Source organism: Balaenoptera borealis (genome assembly GCF_965194805.1).
Source record: "Balaenoptera borealis genome assembly, chromosome: 7".
Lineage (NCBI taxonomy): Eukaryota > Metazoa > Chordata > Mammalia > Artiodactyla > Balaenopteridae > Balaenoptera > Balaenoptera borealis.
The window spans coordinates 57,104,011-57,123,790 of record NC_138864.1 but is presented as its reverse complement, the minus strand read 5'-3'; the positions used below and the strand labels follow the sequence as shown (position 1 = coordinate 57,123,790).

The 19,780-nt window shown below is 35.4% G+C and overlaps 1 protein-coding gene and 1 long non-coding RNA gene across 4 annotated transcripts in view; one reads left to right on the top strand and one right to left on the bottom strand.

The window, feature by feature from the left end:
- Positions 1-19,780, top strand: part of LOC309631855 — a 173,710-nt gene that overhangs the window by 6,475 nt on the left and 147,455 nt on the right. The window lies entirely within an intron of this gene.
- The window catches only part of TMEM196 (transmembrane protein 196), a 229,888-nt gene that overhangs the window by 91,694 nt on the left and 118,414 nt on the right, over positions 1-19,780 (bottom strand). For all 3 annotated transcript variants that reach the window (XM_082398617.1, XM_082398615.1, XM_082398616.1), the window contains one exon: positions 19,627-19,711. In XM_082398617.1, the coding sequence (XP_082254743.1) occupies positions 19,627-19,711 (85 nt within the window). The remainder of the gene's footprint in view (positions 1-19,626; positions 19,712-19,780) is intronic.

The window sequence follows — 19,780 nt, the reverse complement described above, 5'->3', positions numbered from 1 at the left end:
GGGCTCGAACCCATGTCCCCTGCATTGGCAGGCAGATTCTCAACCACTGTACCACCAGGGAAGCCCAGGATGGATTATTAATAGCTTACAATTTACTTTTAGACACCTGAAGTGAAAAATTTGTGTATGTGTATCTCAGGGGAGATTATTTAGCATATCTGGTTATTTTTTCACTTCAGTATTTGTTCCATCTCACTTTTAATTCAATGAGCATTTCTTAATCATGGACTAAGTCACGGACACTCTGCTAAGATGAATGACACATGGTTCCTTCATTTACAATCCAGAGGGAAAGAAATAGATGTACACAAAACAAACTACAACAAAAGGTAGAATAGAGTGCTGCAAAATATTTACATATTTGTCTAGTCTGAGCCTCACAAAAATCATTAAGCGAGAAAAGATAGCTAAGAACAGATCCTTTGGGAACGATCCTTTAAGGGCTGGATATTACAAGAAAAGGTATTTCAAGAGAATTCCACTGCAAGTTTAGTTTTATAAGACAAAGGTTCCTGAGCCACTGTCTAAAGACATTTTGGCCCATTTTTTCCTCAAGGTTTTGGATAAATAAGCATGATGAAAATCAGCCGCAATTACAAAGTTTAGACAAGATCAAAAACCAGAATTTAGAATGAGGTGAATAAAAAAGAATTACAGAGAAAATATATTGCTCATCTGTTTATTTTGGAGCAGAGATTCTTTTTTCCCCTTTGGACCGTGTCTTTAGATCAGTCCATTTAAGAGGTAGAGGCTGGAGAAACAACAAGAGAAGAACCAGTGCAGGAACTACAGGGAGTGAAGGACAGCATCCAGGATTGTGCCTCTCTGCGTCAGCAGCTATGAGTCCCTAGACATACATTAATTTCATCCTTATAAACAACTGAAGAGTAGGTGTTGTGATCCCTGTTTCCACTGGTGAAAACGGACTATGACAGCTGAGGGATTACCCTTAAGACTTGTAGCTCTAAGCAGGGAGCATGAAGTGTAGCTCTCGCCAAAGTCCCTCCACTACTCCCTGAATGAATCTTTCAAGAGTCAGACTTTGTTAAGACAATTCAATACAATTGCATACATTCAATTGGGAATTTGTTTGGATGGCAATGCTGTTTATCAATTCCAGTGGAATATTGACAAGAGATATATTTCAGCTGGTCTGTATCAGCGCTGCCATTCTATTAGTTTATGCCTGAGCCTACTTGTTTGGTGGTCTGTTCTGACTGGTGGCTGCCATGCCTTATCAGTAAGTATTTTGAACATTTCCTCTGGGAATCATGAATATCGTGTAAGGTACTGAGTCTTAAGCAATCGATCTTGATAAAAGATGCATGTTATATGTAGAGAAGAAAGAGATAAGGAGAAATTTTGTCTAAGATCTCTATTATGGAAATTCAGATGACGGAATTGATTGGAAGATGCAATCCAGACTAATAAAATTTACAGGCTTTTTATGAAAGAAAAACCAGAGGTTGAATTTACCGCATTTTCAATCACTGTCATAGTGGATAGACTATGCTTATTTTGCAGTCAAAGTATCCTGTGTGCAAATCTTATCTTTCTTAACATGCTAGTTTTAAGACAGTGAAAGAGTGATTTTGTCTCTCAGATCCTCAGTTTCACTATGTGTAAAATTAGTACAATAATACCATACTTGTAGTAGTCGTTATGAGAAATAAATGATATATTGTAATAGGCTAGTCATAGCATCTGAGATATGACAATGAATCACACTTTTAAAAATATTATTAATAGTTGAAATTATTTTTTTGAAAGGCAGAAATTTTGGCATGGGCATATAAACAAGTTCCTCTTACAAGAGAAGAAATGCCAAATAATTGAAGGTGATACATTCTTCTTTTAGTAAACTAAAATAAATAGGAAATGAGAATAAAGGGTTGTGCAAATATTCCATGCCCTTTCTAAAGATGGCTTGAGAAGCATTAATCTTTGGTGCTCCTCTGAAGAGAACTGCTACATATTTAAAAGAGAACTGGCCCTTATACTGATCTGAAGTATTATATTCTCATCTACTCTTAAGGGTATCTCTCAATGAAATACATTATATGATTCATATTTTAGCCACTGTTCCTGAATTACAGAACTACACTTACAATGCTATTCAAGGTCCTCTAAAGACTGGACCCAGTATGTATTTCCAAACATTATCTACTATTGCATTTCAATCATTCTATGCTCTAAATCAACTGAAGCGTGTGCTCTTTTTTATCTACATCCCACACTTTCCCACTTTTGTTCCTTTTCCTTTGCTCAAGTTGTTTCCTTTCCTGCTTATGAACCGTGATCCACAAAGACTTCCTACAAGCAGAAGTAATCCTCCTGCTCTAAATTAATCTAATATTTTGCCTTTATCCCTCTGATGACCTTTGCCACTTTATTAGATTATATTTAAGTATTTTTAGCTTCTCTGTGAGACATTAGCACCTTGAGGGGCAGAACTGTAGCTGATTCACTTTTGCACTCCTACAATGTTTAACATGGGGCCTGGATGCTATACGGTAAATAAATAAATAAGTGGAAGAAATAATTTATCTAGGTTTCATTGTATATGCTGTCTTGGACTTTGAGGTCACCTGTTTCCCTCAGGACATGTAATAAATGTGGACATGTTTTGGAGAGTTATTCAATTTCTATGTCATAGAATCTTAAAGAAGCATATTGACTTTTCAACTATCACCTGAATTAAACTGATACTGAGGGATTTTCAAGTCCTTGATTACTTTGGCTGAAATTTGGTTTCTCTTTTGTAATATTGGGAGTAAGACCTTTCTCAGTATTATGAGAAATAACCTACAGTTTTGAAAATGCTAAGTTTTCTTTAAAAACTTTTCTTTCAAAACGTGTTAATATTTCCTATATTGCTTTTTCTTCTTCGCACATTTCAGTATTTTTTGATAAAAAAATCCTATGTTTGACTATGTTATAGATGTATTTAAAAAACAGTCCTTATGTGTTTCAAGGGGACTAGTGGCTCACTATTCCTCTAATGCAATCAAATTACACTTTTACATTTGATGCTTCAATCTGAAAATTTATGAGGAATATAAAAATATTCATACTAATATATGAATATTATCTTTATGTTGAAGAGCATGACATATTTTGACTTATTTAGTCATCTCAAGTCTTATTTCAGACAGAATTACATTTGTTGCTATTTATACATTTAATGTGTAACCCATGTATTATTAGCAAATGAGAAGAGGCAGGTTTTATAAACTATAAACTGATTCTTAAAATGAACTATTCCGCTACACACCTATTAGAATGGCCAAAGCCAGAACACTGACATACCAAACGTTGGCTACAAGGTGGAGCAATAGGAAGTCTCATTTATTGCTGGTGGGAATGCAAAATGGTACAGCCACTTTAGAAGGCACTTTGGCAGCTGCTTACAAAACTATTTATATTCTTGCCATACAAATGACCCAGCAATTGTGCTCCTTGATATTTACCCAAAGGAGATGAAAACTTAGGTCCACAGAAAAGCCTGCATATGAATGTTTATAGCAGCTTTATTCATAATTGCCAAAACTTGGAAGCCAGCCAAGATGTCCTCCAGTGAGTGAATGGATTCATAAACTGTAGTACATGCAGACAATGGAATGTTATTCATCACTAAAAATAAATGAGCAATCAAGCCATGGATGGACCTTGAAGGCATTTTTCTGAGAGAAATCAGTCAGACAGAGAAAGATAAATACTGCCTATTCTCACTCATGTATGTGTGGAATCTTTAAAAAAAAAAAAAAAAAAAAGCCAAACTCACAGAAACAGACAGTACGGTGGTTACCAGGGACTAGGGATGGAGGAAATGGGGAGATGTTGATCAAAGCACACAAACTTCCAGTCACAAGATGAATAGGTTCTGGGGATCTAGTGTACAGCATGGTGACTATAGGTAACAATAGTGTATTATACACTTGAAAGTTTCTAAAAGAGTAGATCTTAAATATTCTCACCACACACACAAAATATGATTATGTGAGGTGATAGATGTGTTAACTAACCATATTGTGTAATAATTTTGCAATATATACATATATCAAATCATCATGTTGTACACAAACTTATACAATGTTATATGCCAATTATATTTCAATAAATCTGGAAAAATTTTTTAAATAAACAAATAAAGAATGAACTGGGAAGTGATGATGCTCAAGGCCAGAGAATTAAGCAGAGGTGAGGTCATGGAGATCCTTAGACCTCAGGACCTATGCAAAGGTGGTTAAAGTGGCTCAAGAATGAGTGACAGGATGAGATTTCTATTTAGAGAGTTTTCTGGCAATGCAGTGTAATTCCGAGACATTATATTAGATGCAGGGAGCTTATTTAGCAGGATACTATGGAAACCCTTTGGAGAAATATTGGCTTCCTAAGACTAGGAGAGTATCTTTGAGAATGGAAAGGGGGAGTGGATTCCTATGTTTAGGTGTTAGAATCAATGTATTTTGGAAATGGCCGATGTGTGAGGTGAAGGGGAGGAAAGAATTAAATATAATGCCTATGTCAGTGCCTTGATCCCTGCAAACTAGAGTACAGGGTTGGCTGGTTTGGGACATGTAGAGTTGGAGCTGCTATAGAGCACTCAAGTAAGTTGACGGATGGACAGATGGGTAGTCAGACCTATATTTGGGGTAGGAATTTTGATTTGGGAGTCACATAGATAGCAGTTGAAGACTCAGAAATGGATAAAACACCCAATGAGAGAAGAGGGCCCTGGACAGAAAGAACCCAGAGAATCACAGATATGTAATGAATTGGCAGAAGAAGCACTGACTACAATGAAGACTGAGTAGTAGTAACCGGAAATCCAAGGAAAGGAAAACCAGGACAACATGGGATTCTGTAATACAAGTTAAAATATACTTCAAGAAGGATGGAGTGGGCATCAGTTAATTATTGAGAGGCTAAATAAAATATGATCTGTAAGATATGTTATATTTGGTATCTTATTTATTAAAATCTACCACCAGTAAGAACATAGGTGATTATAATAATGGTAAATTATTATCATTATTATTTTTATTATCAATACCATTATGTTACTATTAAGTTCTGACTAGAGATATCTTTTAATTTTTATAATTTCAATTTTATAAACATTTTTATTCATTTAAACATTTTTGTCTCTTGAAGTAGAATGAACACTTTATAATTGAACTAAAATAATCGTATATACTTCAAAATCCAAATAATAATATTCAGTAATTATCTGATAATAATCTGAAGATTTGTCTGGTGACACTTAAATTTTAAAATATCAAATAGCTGTTATTCTAGAATTTATATTTAATTAGCTGACGTTCTTAGAATGTGTTATATTGTTTGTATAGTGATTTATTTTAAAATGCTGCAGAATAAACAGTATGCTGTGTCTAACTTACTTTAATCTAAACCTGGGGAGTGGTTTTTAGAGTCTTAAATTCCTAATTAAGAGTCAATGCTCTGAAGGTGGCTCTATTAACACTATAAAGATGATTATCAAAACTTATCAGGAGTATGTTAATTAGCATCAAAGATGCTAGAAATAATTCAACGTGTTGTTAGCTGTAAAACTCTATGAAATATAAAAGCTTTATTTTTAAATTAATGAAAAGAATAAGCTGATATTACCTTTTTTAATATACCAAAGTTGATATTCTAAAACACATCTAGAAATAAACTCTTATTCTCTGTGTAAACAAAACGCACAAATATTTTTAGAGGTAATTGACAATATTCTTTAGAGTGATGAATTAAAAATCAATTTCAGATTATGACTTTGTTGAATTCAGTGATGCTATAATTTAAATAAATTAAATGATAAATTATGTGTCCCCAAAATGTACACTAAGAAGCATAAACTTTTTCCAATTTGAAGGTAGCACTGTATATATTTTAGAGCGTGCACTACACTGTTTTTAATCTTGAATATCAATGGGATGTCTGAAAAATTTTGGAGTTAAGAAACCACAATCCTCATTTCTTCCTTCTCCCTGATCCTTAACTCTCACTCTAAGGAACCCAAAGATATTTAGCCTTTATTGATAAGCAGGAGAAATCCAGGTTAATGGAATCATTCTCAGTTGGTAAAAAGAAATAAGAAGAAGAAAACATAACTCTCATAACTCTAACTTATCTCTGTGACTTCCAGTAGAATTTCATGTTAACCACCCTAGAGACTTAAAGCTATTACACATTCAGGGTTTTATGATCCTTAGTGCCAAAAGTTTTTCTACATCTAAAGCAAGTGCTTAACTGACAAAAATCATTAGAGCTACTTCCTCTTTTTCTATCTCCAGGCAACATGCTATACTCAGGAAGATGTTGTGTACTTAGTGATTATCATCTAGTTGCTCCCCTGCTTGTTATTCAGTGGATGGTGGTCATTGCTCATATATAGAGTCAGCATTAGTCTGACTCTAATGCTAGCTTGGAATCTCCAAATAAGGGGCCGGGGGGAGCTGGGGTGGAGGTAATCCATCATTCCTATGGAGCTGTGGAAGAAGGCCAGGCAGAGGGCAGGTAGCAAAAATCACAGAAGACAGTAGTTCATGTAGGGATGACAAGCTGGGTTCAGAAGTTTTCTGGCAGAGAGAAAAGAGGCAACCAGCAGGCTAGCCAGAAATAGCATATCACAGACTATAACATAAGTGACTACACTGTGGATTTCTTAGAAAAATAAACTTGTAACAATTCATAGATCCAGGCAAATTTCGCCTTTGAAGGTTGTTAACAAGGGAGACCATGCACTTGTTGGAATGGTGTCATTGCCCAAAACCACTTGGGAATTTTTTTGGAAAAGTCTTCAGAACCTTTGGCATGATCATCTACCTTTCCTTAATGGAAGCAGATTTCCATCCATTAATGTAATATTTACCAAAGTTCCCCATAAACTACCTCAGAATTATCTAAAATACCTAGATGAATAGGAATTTCTGAGGTTAGGGCACAGGGATTTGCATCTTGTAGGCTTTTCAAGTTCTTAGTAAACTACTATATTAAATACAAGATGATTTGGTAAACAGAGAATGCGGCAGGGACAAATCAATGGCTCTGCAAAGTTATACAAAAATGGGTAATAGGTATACATGGCTATAAAGGAATGAGATGGATTTTCCTGTCTTGTGTATCAGTTACATTAGACTTTTCCAGACGAAAATTTGCAACTGTTTTGAGCAACATTGTAATGGTAACATTTAGGTCATAGTCCTTTGGAAACTTTGAAGGTCCTTGAAAATATGTAAAATGTGATATGTCTATTTTAAAAAGAGTGTTATTTAAAGAGTCATATCTTGCAGTAAATTATTTTAAAACTTTTTAAGCCCTTGGCTGCATATTATTATTATAATATAAAAATATCATGTTTTTTTTCCCCCAGGAGATTTTGATGTATTCCCTTGTGTAGGCCCTAGGGCATGTTTTGTGGAGTATTACTATGTGTTCGCATTTAAAAGAGCAAGAGTTATTTTTTTCCAAATTTATAATAGTTTAATTTGAATGTACCTTATTGAACAAGCTATACTTGCTTCTCTTCAAGATTCTGATACTTTCCCTGGAGGGAGTAATTTTTCCTGACTGGAAACACTGTCATACAGACAATGTGGGAGGGAAACTGAAAAGTAAACACTAATTTATGTACATGCTTTTTTTTTTTCCCCCTCCAGGCAAATGTTGTCAGTAAACTTAAAATACCCGTCAAGGACAATGTTCCTGCCCAACTCATTGGAGGTACTGTTTATCTAGAAGTTTTCATGCCTACTGTGATCAAATTCATAAGATGATTAATTTTCACTTTATTAAAGACTTCATTTATTAAAGACAATGGGAGAATGTACCTCCTCTTTCTGAATTAAAAGTGTTGTCACTTAAGCAGTGGCAACAGGCAGTGTTCTTTATTTCCTTATGTGAAAAGACAGTGGTATAAACTTAGAGAACAAAATTTCCAAAATTTACTTTTTCAGCAGTGTTGTCCCAGGTGCTTGCTAAATCTTGAGTGTCCAAATTCAGCTCAGGTTCCATCTTGGCATAAACAACAATATGAAATTTAATGACATCCAGGTGTGGAGACGGTGGCTACTCTCCTGGGAGTTGGAGACCTGATTGGCAAGTCTGAAAACAGTTTCTGAATTCCATGTATTTGCATTCTCTTCTTTCTGTTCAGCACAAGGAAACTGTGCTAAGGAAATTTTGTTAACATCCAATTTAAGAAGAGCTGGTAAATGGCATTCACAGAATGGGCAAGATAAATTGAAATCTTATTGGGACAGCAGCCAGATCCCAGACAAAAAGATTCCAAGATTCTCCTTGGAATCTTTTTGCCAAAGATTCCAAGTTTGCTCCTTTGGACTTGGGTGCTTGGGCTTGGACACTTGGGGAAAGCTCACACCATGAGCATGCTGCCTATGGAATCATGTGTGTCTCATCAGGATCTGGCTAGCTCAGCTGCATTTTGGGGCACATTACTGAGGGTTTTAGGATGTCAGTTTAGTCTCTGGCATTCAAGTTGTTTATATTGTCTGATTTTCAACTTTCTTTAGACACACTTCATAGTACTGTGTTCCTTGCAGCAGTTTCTAGTTAAGGTAATAATTCCTCATACATTAATTTTTGTTTGTCTTGGTGAGCTTAAGAATTAGATTATATGATAGAAAGCATCTAAATAATGAACGAAGTTCTTTTTTTGTTTTTTAGTTGTTTTAACAAAATAGAGCGCCTTCCCTCTACCCACCCCGCAAAAGAGAAATGTAAGCCACAAATGAAGGTGTCATAGCTGTCCTTGAGGCTTCAGCTGTAAGTCAGGAAACCTGTTTCTAAATAATGGCAGTGGCTAGTGTCATGGATTTGGTTTGTATTTCATAGGGAAAAAGCAGGGAATAGAAAATGAATATGAGCTACTTATTTTCTAGCTGTATTGCAGATTCCTTAACATCCCTCACATCTTAGCAGCAAAGTTCTTATTTTCTCAGATGGGGCAGTGAGGGTATGGAAATTATCACCTCGTGAGTTCTAGAGGACAAGTCTGAACAGATACTGAGCAAAGACACTTTGCATTCCATCTTGTTTCTGATCATTTAAATGTAAAATTTTAAGAGGATTGAGGAGGAAGAATGACTGCCTTTGTTTAAGATGGTAAGAGGTCTAGGCTCCGTCCCTCCAGAGGTAATGCTTAACCCCTACACCCTGAGACTATTATATATCTAATGATTTGCCTCTGTGAGTGTGTGTGAGGGTGAGTCATGGCTCTTATTCCTTACACAGGCAAGGAATGGAGATAGTAAAGAAGGATCTCTGTCTTATTGGAGATGTATTTCTTCATACTAGTTTTGAGGCTCCCTAAATTATTCTTATCTCAGTTGTTTCTTGAGAATAGGAAAAGATTGAAATTTATTCGAGGCTTAAAGTGAGACTCTGAGCCTCTATGTTTTTCCCACTGAAGTATTTAAGATGATGCATTTCTGACTCATTATCATGATTTCCACTATTAGAACATCGAAATGACTTCTCTTTGTATCATCTATCACCTGAAAAGACCACAATTCTGAATCAGCAGAAAAGGGCCTGTTCTCCTCCTCCAGGACCGATGGATCATAACATCCTTCCCCTACTGTGATACCTGACTTAGCTTGACCTGGAATTACTGTTTCCCATGCACTTGGTGGGATAATAACATTGTAGAAATGTTAAACAAACCACCAGGGGGCTGAGCAGCTGTTTCACTTGGGCCTTGGACCAGAGCTCTCATCCTCGGAAAAAATTACCTCCATAAAGTTATTGTCAACAAGTCCACTGAGATCTCAGTGCCGTTGCTTCTTGGCTGCTTCAAACTATTACAATCCTGGAAACTAGGAGGTTAACCATTTAAAAAAATATGTTATGAAAAGATAAACCAAAGACAGAGAACTGAATGTGTAATATGATATCAAAATATTTGCATATCATATATTTGATAAAGGACTTGTATCCAAAATATGCAAGGAACTCTTAAAATTCAACAATAAGGAAATAACTCAATTAAAGATATAAACAAAGATCGCCCCAAAGAAGATAGACAGATGGTAAATAACTATATGAAAAAATGCTCAAAATAATTTGTTTTTAAGGAAATGTAAAGTAAAACAACAATGAGATGCCACCACACACCTACTGGAATGGTTAAATGCAAAAAAATCGATACCAAGTGAAGTGAGGATTGCAGAGAGCTCATCCATTGCCGGTGGGAATGCAAAACTGTATAGCCACTTCAGAAGATCATCTCTTAGGAAGCTGAACAAAGTCTCAGCATGCAATCCAGCAACTGTGCTTCTAGGTATTTACTCAAACGAGCTGAAAACTTATGTCTGCACAAAAACCTACACCTGAGTGTTTATAGCAGCTTTATTCATAATTGCTAAAAGCTGGGAGCAACCAAGATGTTCTTCAATAGGTGAATGGATAAACAAATGAGTACATCCATACAATATAATATAAATACAAAAAGAAATAAGCTATTGTATTAGTAGTTAGGGTTTTCCAGATAAAAATAGGATATCAATAGGATGTATACATATATGTGTGTGTGTGTGTGTATATATATATATATATATATATATATTCAGAAGAATATATAACAGAAGGTAGAATTGGTTCAAAGAATTATGAAGGCTCAGAAGTCCTTAGATTTGCAGTTGGCAACCTCAAGAAAATCAAAGTTTAGGTCAAGTCTGAGTCCAAGGGCCTGAAACTAGGAGAACCAACGGTATAGGTTCCAGTCTGAAAGCCAGCAGACTTAAGATACAAGAAGAGCCCATGCGGTAAAAGGATGTGGTTCCTGCTGACTGCATTCTGGATTCCAGCAGGAAGCCTGCCCATAAGCTGTGGGGAAAATGTATTTTGTATGATACTGTAGTGATGGCTACAGGACAGTGTGCATTTGTCAAAACTCATAGAACTTTATAGCAGAAAAAGTGTACCTTGGTGGAAAAACTTTGTTTTAAACCAAAATCACTTAAGAAATCAGATCCCAGGACGGAATGCAGACTGTGATTTAAAACATCTGATTATATACAATACATGGCATAACCTCACTGAAGGGGTAGGAGAAAAGATGCTAACCTAAATAACTTTGGAAATGAGTGGAGGCTGGAAGATTTCGTTTTATTATATCTATATAAACTGTATACAAGCACTGTTCTCTGGTTGATCAAGTTGTTACTCAGAGAGGGTACGGGTTAACAAATAAGAAACAATTCAGAAATAATCCATTCCCAAATATTTCAGTCTCCCTTACACCTGCTCTTCTTTATGTTTTTGTTTTCGTCTTTTTTTCCCCCATAGTGTGCTTACAATCTTTTAAAAGAGTAGTAGATTACCTATTTATTTATTTATTAGGTTAATTGTCCATCGTACCTCCTTATTCAGATTTGAGCTCTACAGAGTTAGGCATCTTGGGCCTAGATCATAGTAGGTTCTCAATAAATTCTGTTGAATCATTTTGAATTGAATTGAACATGTTTTGTTAAATATCAATATAATGTCCATTGGAGACACTACAGAAAAAAATGGTTAATGTGGAAACTCCAGAACCAGCTCACCTAGAAGTGAATCCTACTTCCAATAGTTACTTGCTCTATGACCCTAGGAAAGTAACTTAAAATTCAGCTAGGGAAACTGCCATGGCATACGGTTAAAAAGCAGGTTCAAATATCACGAAATATCAAATAATCCTCATGCCTATTTACTCAAATTTCATTTTCTTTGGGGAGTAAGACTAGAATTTTTTTTTCTCTACCAGCAATTTTAGTGCTATTAAAGCCAATATTGAAGCACAGAGGAAAAAATTTTACCACAAATGTGAAACATGCATCTCTATAGACTTTAAAAAGTCTATTTTATTTACAACAAAAAGTATATAGACAGCCTGGAGTCTTTGAGGGTGCAAGAAATAATGTTTTGTTTGACTTTACCTACATCAGAGTTCACACAGCAATATTTCTGCAAGAGCAGCGCAATGAGTAGATCAGTCAGCGAGGTTATTTGTTGAGTAAGTTTCCAAATTAAATTTTTTGTTTTTCTGATTTACTATACAGAAAGGACACCAATAGTACTGTGGAAATAATGGGTTGTTCTCCAAACTGGGCCCCTCTGATAGTGATTATCATAGACTAGAATGGGGGAAATCAAATACCCAATTCTAATAAGTAAAGCATTAGCAGAAAATGATTGCTTTTCTACTAACCACTAAATTCTGAAGACTGAATGCCAAAGATTTTATCTAATGTACTTTAACTTATTCCTCTTAAAATAATTTTAAAAATGTGTCTGGTAAGGAGATTGTATTTCAGAACAGTAAAGCTTGTTTTAAGTATTTTCTAAACATCTAAGACATTTAAACATATTAAGTACTAAGAGTAGCTAAATTTGCTGAATTTCAAAAAATAGAAATGATTGTTATCTATTAGCTGGGCCTGAATGATAAGATAACCACAACCAAATGATATGGAGAAGAACTAAACCTATGAAAACGGGCTGAGTGATGAATTCTCTTTAATGAAGCTTGATAGAGAAGAATTTTAGTAAAATATTAATTCATAATTAACCTGTTCTATTTACTTGCAAAGGGGAGCTAATGTTGCTATCATTTACAGTAGCAAAATAGTCTTTACATCATTATGCCACCACCTGTTTTTCTTCTAACTTTCCAAGACCCATGCTCTTTGACTAGCCCAAACATAACAGTAGCTTAGTGCAAGATAGTCCCAATGGTCGTTTAATGTTGATAATAATCCTGAATGATTTGGGCCTCCATTAGGATGACCCATGATGCCATCATCTCTTGGGAGTTTGTTAACTAATAGTATCTCAGAAAGGAGCTATACTACAATCCAGATTCCTCAAATACTTCCTGAGCGGCCTGTACAACCATTCCCCAGACACTGAGACAGAAACTGGAGGTACAAGGTATGAAAATGAGAAATACATTCTATCTGTCCTTAGATTGCCCATAGTCTTGTAAATGAAACAGGCATGTAAAAAAATAATAATGATACAGTGTGATATAAAACAATAGAATTGTGTACAATGAATTTTACAGAGTGAAGATTGTGCTTAACAAGTCAGGAGTCATGAAATCTTCAAAGAGAAACTTAAACATGTTTTAAATTGATAAGAGTTTTACAACCAACAGCCTGAAAATAGGCATTCCAGAGAATAAACAGCACTGACAAGGAATTGGAGGGGTATTCAGGGAACTACCAGTGTTTTGGTACTTCTAGAGCATAAGACCAGAGACAAGGCCAATACTCAAGATTCATATTTTTTTTGGCACTCTAAAAAAACATTACCTGGTTGGAAATTAGTCACGGAAGGTATCTGAACCTGAGGGGGAGCAGAGAGGATTATGATCAGATCATCATTTCAGAGAACGCTCTGGCAGCAGTGGGGATGCTATGCCCTAGGGAAGTAAGGCTGAAAGCAGGTAAATGAGAGCCCACAGCAATGGTGTGGTATCAGATGACAAGTGAACTAATGGTGTGGTATCAGATGACAGATGAACTAAAGCAATGAAAGTGGAGATGTAGAGAAAGCAGAAAATTTGAAATAAATTTAAGAAATTAAAGTGACAGGACTTGGTGATTAACTGGTTGTTGGGGTGGATAACAGAGGAGAGAGAAATTCTAGAAGGACTCTTGGGAGCTCTGTGTACTGTGTTAGTAAGGAATCGCTTTCTACTGCTAGTAACAGATACCAGAAATAACAGTGGCTAAAATAAGCAGCAGTTTATTTCTCTCTGCAATGAGCAGAATGCGGGAAGCATTCTCGGCCTAGATGATAGCCATGCAGTGTTAACAGAGACTCAGGCTCCTTCAACCTGCCGCTCCACCATCTGTGTTTCTTCTTCGTTAGATTTCGCATTGTCCAGGGTTGTTGCTGCAGCTCAAGTACCATTTCCATATACCACGCAGGGAGCAGAAAGTGCAAGCGCCAAAATGAGCACAGCACAGCCTTTTCTCTCCCTTTTAAAAGGCTCAGAGAATACTCACCTAACAACTTCCACATTTATTTCTTTGGCCAGAACTTAGTAACATGGTCAAACCCAGTGGCAAGGGTGGCTGGGAAGTGTACTTTATCTGAACACTTTGCCACTCTGAATATATTTAATGTTGGGCTACCAAACAAGAAGGAGAAATGGGTATTAGAAGGACAATTACTTTCTTTACAAGTGTCTTGTAACCAACAAGAAAAAGTATATAGTGAAGGAATGTTAGGTGTGGGATAGAGTGAGGGAGAGGAGGAGTTAATGTATTTACTTTTGGGTAAACTGAACATGGTACGCTGTTGGTCTTAGGGAATATACAATCGATATTGGTCAGGTGTACCGATGTCCAATGGAGAATTCAACTCTTGATTTAAAAGGAAAAGTACAGTTAGCTATATTGACTTGAGAGTCATCTCATAGTATGAAAATACAAAAGATAAGCCCAGTATTCCTGATCTCCTCAATAGTACTAAAGCTGAAGACAGGCATGAATTGCAATAATGGAGCCGGGTATAATAACCACATTTCAGTACATTTCTATACCTCCCTAGAGGGGTGGTTTTTATTGAATTTGAACTGTCATAAGGAATATATAGAATATTCTCAAATACAAACCAGGCTGAGGTCAGTAATGTCTTCTGCTCTTACAAAGGTAACATCACCATAACCTTGGGTGAAACAGGATGCCTCTTCCTCTTGTTTTTGTTTTTTTTTTAGGTTGCGTTATTCCTCCAGATTAATGAGAAATAGTCTTTCTACCTTTTTTTAAAATTTAAATAAATGTTTTAAAAGCACCTATTACCAAGCTCCAGGCACTGAAGAAAAGGAAAATCAAAAAAGGATCTATGTTACTTGACAAATGTGACTCAACTCATAACCTTTTATCAATCAGTATGGAAATGAAATTAGTAGCCTATTCCCTTGACATCCACACTCTTGTCAGAAACTTTTCCAAATCTATGACATGTAACAACAAAGAAGAGTTACATCTCTGGCAGGTGTGGGAATTCCTGATTTTTTAATTTACTATCCCTCTATTTCAAAGAGTCAAAGCACTCTTGTTTTCCAAGTTGCATATTGGAGATAGATGAATATATATTGTATATTTATAGTTATATATTACGAAAGACCAAGCCTATAGTTATAGAGATGATTTTCCAGTGGAAACTATAAGATATGAAGTTATAAACAGGTTTGGTTGAGTGTGCTCCTTATGAAACATGAAGCTTTGTATTATTTAAAAATTTCATAACAAAAATGCTTTTCATGTTAATTTTTTGATAAGCTGCTTCAATAGACTAAATACAGTTTTGTTCTCTTTATAATGTCTTAATTTTCAAGTACTTTCTTATTTTCTGTAAACAAGGCTGATATAACAACTTTCAGATATCAAAGGTCAAAACTTGTTTAGGCTTGTTCCTAGATTGAAATCATTTAGTCTTTTAAAGACGTTTGGATTTATCTGAATAAGCTGAATTACTGAAGAATCCAAATTCCATCTTACTGGCTTACTAAATTTTGAAAATGCAAGGAATTTTTATTTAAAAGTATTATTTGGGGCTTCCCTGGTGACGCAGTGGTTGAGAGTCTGCCCGCCAATGCAGGGGACATGGGTTCGAGCCCTGGTCTGGGAAGATGCCACATGCCGCGGAGCAACTGGGCCCGTGAGCCACAACTACTGAGCCTGCGCGTCTAGAGCCTGTGCTCTGCAACAAGAGAGGCCACCATAGTGAGAGGTCCACGCACCGCGATGAAGAGTGGCCCCCGCTCGCCGCAACTAGAGAAAGCCCTCACACAGAAATGAAGACCCAACACAGCCAAAAATAAATTAAAAAAAAAAAAAAAAAAAGTAATATTTTTTCCCTGGAAATGATTCCTCTCTATGCTTGGATTAAAATTCAATAGAGCTGAGTTATTGACACTATAACTAGTGCTAATTTTCTGCCATATTAATTAGTCTCTGTGAATGAGTTAATTAAAAGAATATGTGTGTGTAGGTGTGTGTGTAAGTTCTGTAATTCAAAATATAAAGATATTTTTCCAGCTGTACAATATAAATGAATTCCTTTGCTTACTTTCTACTCTGTTTATTATTGACTTTAATAATATTGAACAACCTGGCTATCCTTTAAAACAACAGTGTCATTCTCGCATACTGGTAACTGGGTTTTACCAATCTTTTTAATAATATAATCACTTTGGTAACATCATACCCTAAGCTTTAATGCTGCAGTATTCAAGGAGTTAAATAGAATCCCTCTGTAAAATCCCTGATATAATTTGTAGCAGTAGTGTTCTTTAATCGCTATATAATTTCCCTCCTAAGTAAATTCTTTCTAATCCTCAGGACTACATTTCTAAATCCTTAGGACTATGCTTTTTGGAAAGGGATACTTTATTACTTATTAAATAGCTTTTCAAGAGCTTTTCCTCAAATAGATGATCAAACTAGATAAAATAGAAAAGGTCAAGGGAAAAATATTTCATTATACTCATCAGCTATGAGCTCATGTGTTTATACTTTACATAATTTTGGTTGAAAAAATTTTCATATTCTCAAATACATAGTTATCTTCATGTAATTTAACAAAAATAATCCTAAATGATAATAAAATAGGTCTCAAAGTCCAGCACCATTTTAAACTTCAGGTGAGTAGAGTGCTTAGTTTAATTTTGTTGATTAATTCCATACTACCCTTTGGTTTCAAACCTTGTGATTAAAATGATCTATCAGCTATTTTATTGCTTTCTTGTCATAGTAACAAAAATTAAATATTAAACATAATTAACTTTTATTAACTAATTGAGGACTTAGTGTCATGATGCTATGGTTTTATGTAGTTACTCTCATGTAACTCATAAAGGGCACAGGTAAACTTTCATTACACCTATAAATGCCTGTATTTAAAAAAAAAATTATTGTATTAATTTGTTTCTTTTACATTTGTCCCTTTGACTTAAAATTAAAGCTAAAAACCATTTCAGTAAAGTTCCTTGGTCACTGAGTTTGAGTACATTGGCATATGTAACTGCAAACAAAATAATAGCATATAGTTTATATACCTACAGTTCTAGAATAATTACATACTTAGATTGAAGGGAAAATGTCTATTCATCTGCTGAGTGTTATCTTAATGACTTTTCCTTTTGTTTACTAGGGTGGAGTATTAATGATATTTGTTGATCTATTTCTGCATTATTTTTGTCTCTATGGAGATTCATCAACCTTCAGATAGTTTTACCACTATTTCTCATATATCAAGCTTGTTCTGAAGTTACCGGAAATGTAACAGCTAGACATTTGATTTTGAATGTCCGAAATCCTACCTTGTCATACAAAAAAGACTCAGGGAGAAATTAGCTGATCACATATAATAACATATTATACTGTGGAAGAGGGAAAATCAATATACATAAATGCAAGACCTTTACACAATAGATAGGTCCTGGAAGGACTAATTTGCTAAAAGAGAAAGCAACACAAGAATAGCCATCAGCTGAGTACAGCACTTGAATTTCATTGCAGTCTTTTCTTGATACTGTATCTGCTACTATAATTGGAAGTGAGAACTATCAGGGTTCAGAATTTTCCTTCTGACAGAAGCCTTTTTGACATTCATGTTCATTCTACCTGAACTACATGCTGCTGCTTCTGTTGCTGCAATGCTCACAAATAGCTTTCCAACAGCTCTTCGTTCACTGGGCCCCAAATACAATGCTTTAAAATATTTTGAGCAAAAAACAGCATTGTGTTTTGGTTTTATCTTCATTTAGAATGTAAAGTATCATTTTTGGAGTCATTTAGGGTAAATAGTTCCAGGAATTTTTTTTACTTATTTTCCCCAACTCCCAGTTCTTTTGAATCAATTACTCCTCCAATTATGCAGCACCCTCATTACAAGATCATCACAAGGGAAAACAATTTGATCCTATTAGAATCCACAGATTCAAAATAGGAAACGCTGTGTGGAGTAAATAAAAGATTATGTGTTGGGCTATTTTTCATGCATATAGGGAGTACACATTTTCAGCCTTTTACAAATGAAACCATAGACGTGAGAAGATGAAATCAGTTTCCTTTGAGTTGAGTCTTTTAGTAATCAAGTAGTTTTCATATTATTAAGTACATGCCTGAAGAAAAACAACAACGCCTTTAAAAAATTCTGTGCATTGGGCATACAGTGAGACTGTGCAGGCATTTTCTGAGAATCAACCAAAAGAGCGAATATAAGAGCTTCATAATATTAAAATATTGCCGGCTTTTCTTCCAGGGCAGAGAAAGGAAAAAGTAAAGTCATCGTACAACAAATATTTGAAATTGGAGTTGATGAAAAAGTCAAGAATTGTGAGTGCTCTCTAGCATGTTTTTCAAGTTAGGATTTTAATTCCATTTGACATTGAACTTTCCTCCTTCCTAAATTCCCTTATATTTATCATATAAATGTGAAATAAAAGGATAACAATCACATTTGAAAGTGTAGAAGACTAACAATTAAAACTTTGAAGCCCTGAAATGATGAAGATAAAGTATTGATTATAAAGATGCTTACAATTAAAACATAACTGGAATGAATTAGCAAACATGTAAATGCAAGTACAAAATATAAATCCTTTGTGTGTATTTTTTTTTTTTTTTTTTGCAAAGAACTGATCTAATTTGCCCTCGTGTTTTTAAGATGAATATTTGCTCTGAATGGCCCTACATTTGTTTAATGACTTTCCCTTATTGGAAACTAATAAACATTTTAGATTATTTCTGCTATCTCAGTTATGCCTCAGAAGGTAACAGGAGTGGAGTTATAGATGTTTTATTAATGGCTTTCTGAAGGAACCCATCCCCTGGGATCTGTAGAATCAATATAATCCTAGGTCATCTCAAATATAATGCTGTGCTTGTACGCCAAGGATGGAGACTACAGAAGGACCAGATAAAAGGAAAGTTATACACCTTTGACCTTATTTAATGGAATCTCGTTGGACTGTAGTGTGATAGAAAGAGCCAACATTGAAATGATGCTGGAAAGTATTTTGTAATATCAAGGCTTTAAAAATCTTTTCTTGCCTTTCCCTCATGGAATGGAAATTACCATGTGATCAAGAAAAACCCTTAGAGTTTACTTGTCTGTATCTGGTTCATAATATCGTGGAACACCAAGCAGTCACTGCTACATGCACAGGTAGGAGAAAACAGTGAGGGGCAGAAACTGTGAGCAACTTTTGCAGGATGCGGGGGACACAGACAATCTTGACACGTAAGATTGTGGGGATTGCCCCAGTCCTGGAAGAAGAATACCTGTCTGCCTCAGGTATACGACCTGCATAGTCAGGCAAGCCAATCAGAGATGGTGATTGGCTTCTTAGCTTGCTGCTTCTTAGCTGTCCTAACTATATACTCCCTCTCTGCACCACACAAGTAATACAAACTACCAAATAAAACTAGAGAAAGGAGAAATTTTCCTCTTTCCCTTTTGATAAGAACTATTCTTTAACAGAAACCCACATAACATCTAACAGGTACTTACATGACAATGACAAAATTTCAGACTTTTCTTCATGAGGATTAAGAAAGCAACGGGAAAAAAAGACCAAACCAATCATTTTAAACTGACCTGATCCAGCTGGCTATTCAACATTCGGTGGCCTTTGGAGATTAGAGTTGAGTGTATACTGCATGGCATCTGGTTATCAGGTGGTCTGTTAAAATAAAAGTAAGTTTAGACCAAATATGCCAATGAACCACATTTATTAACAGGAAGATACAAA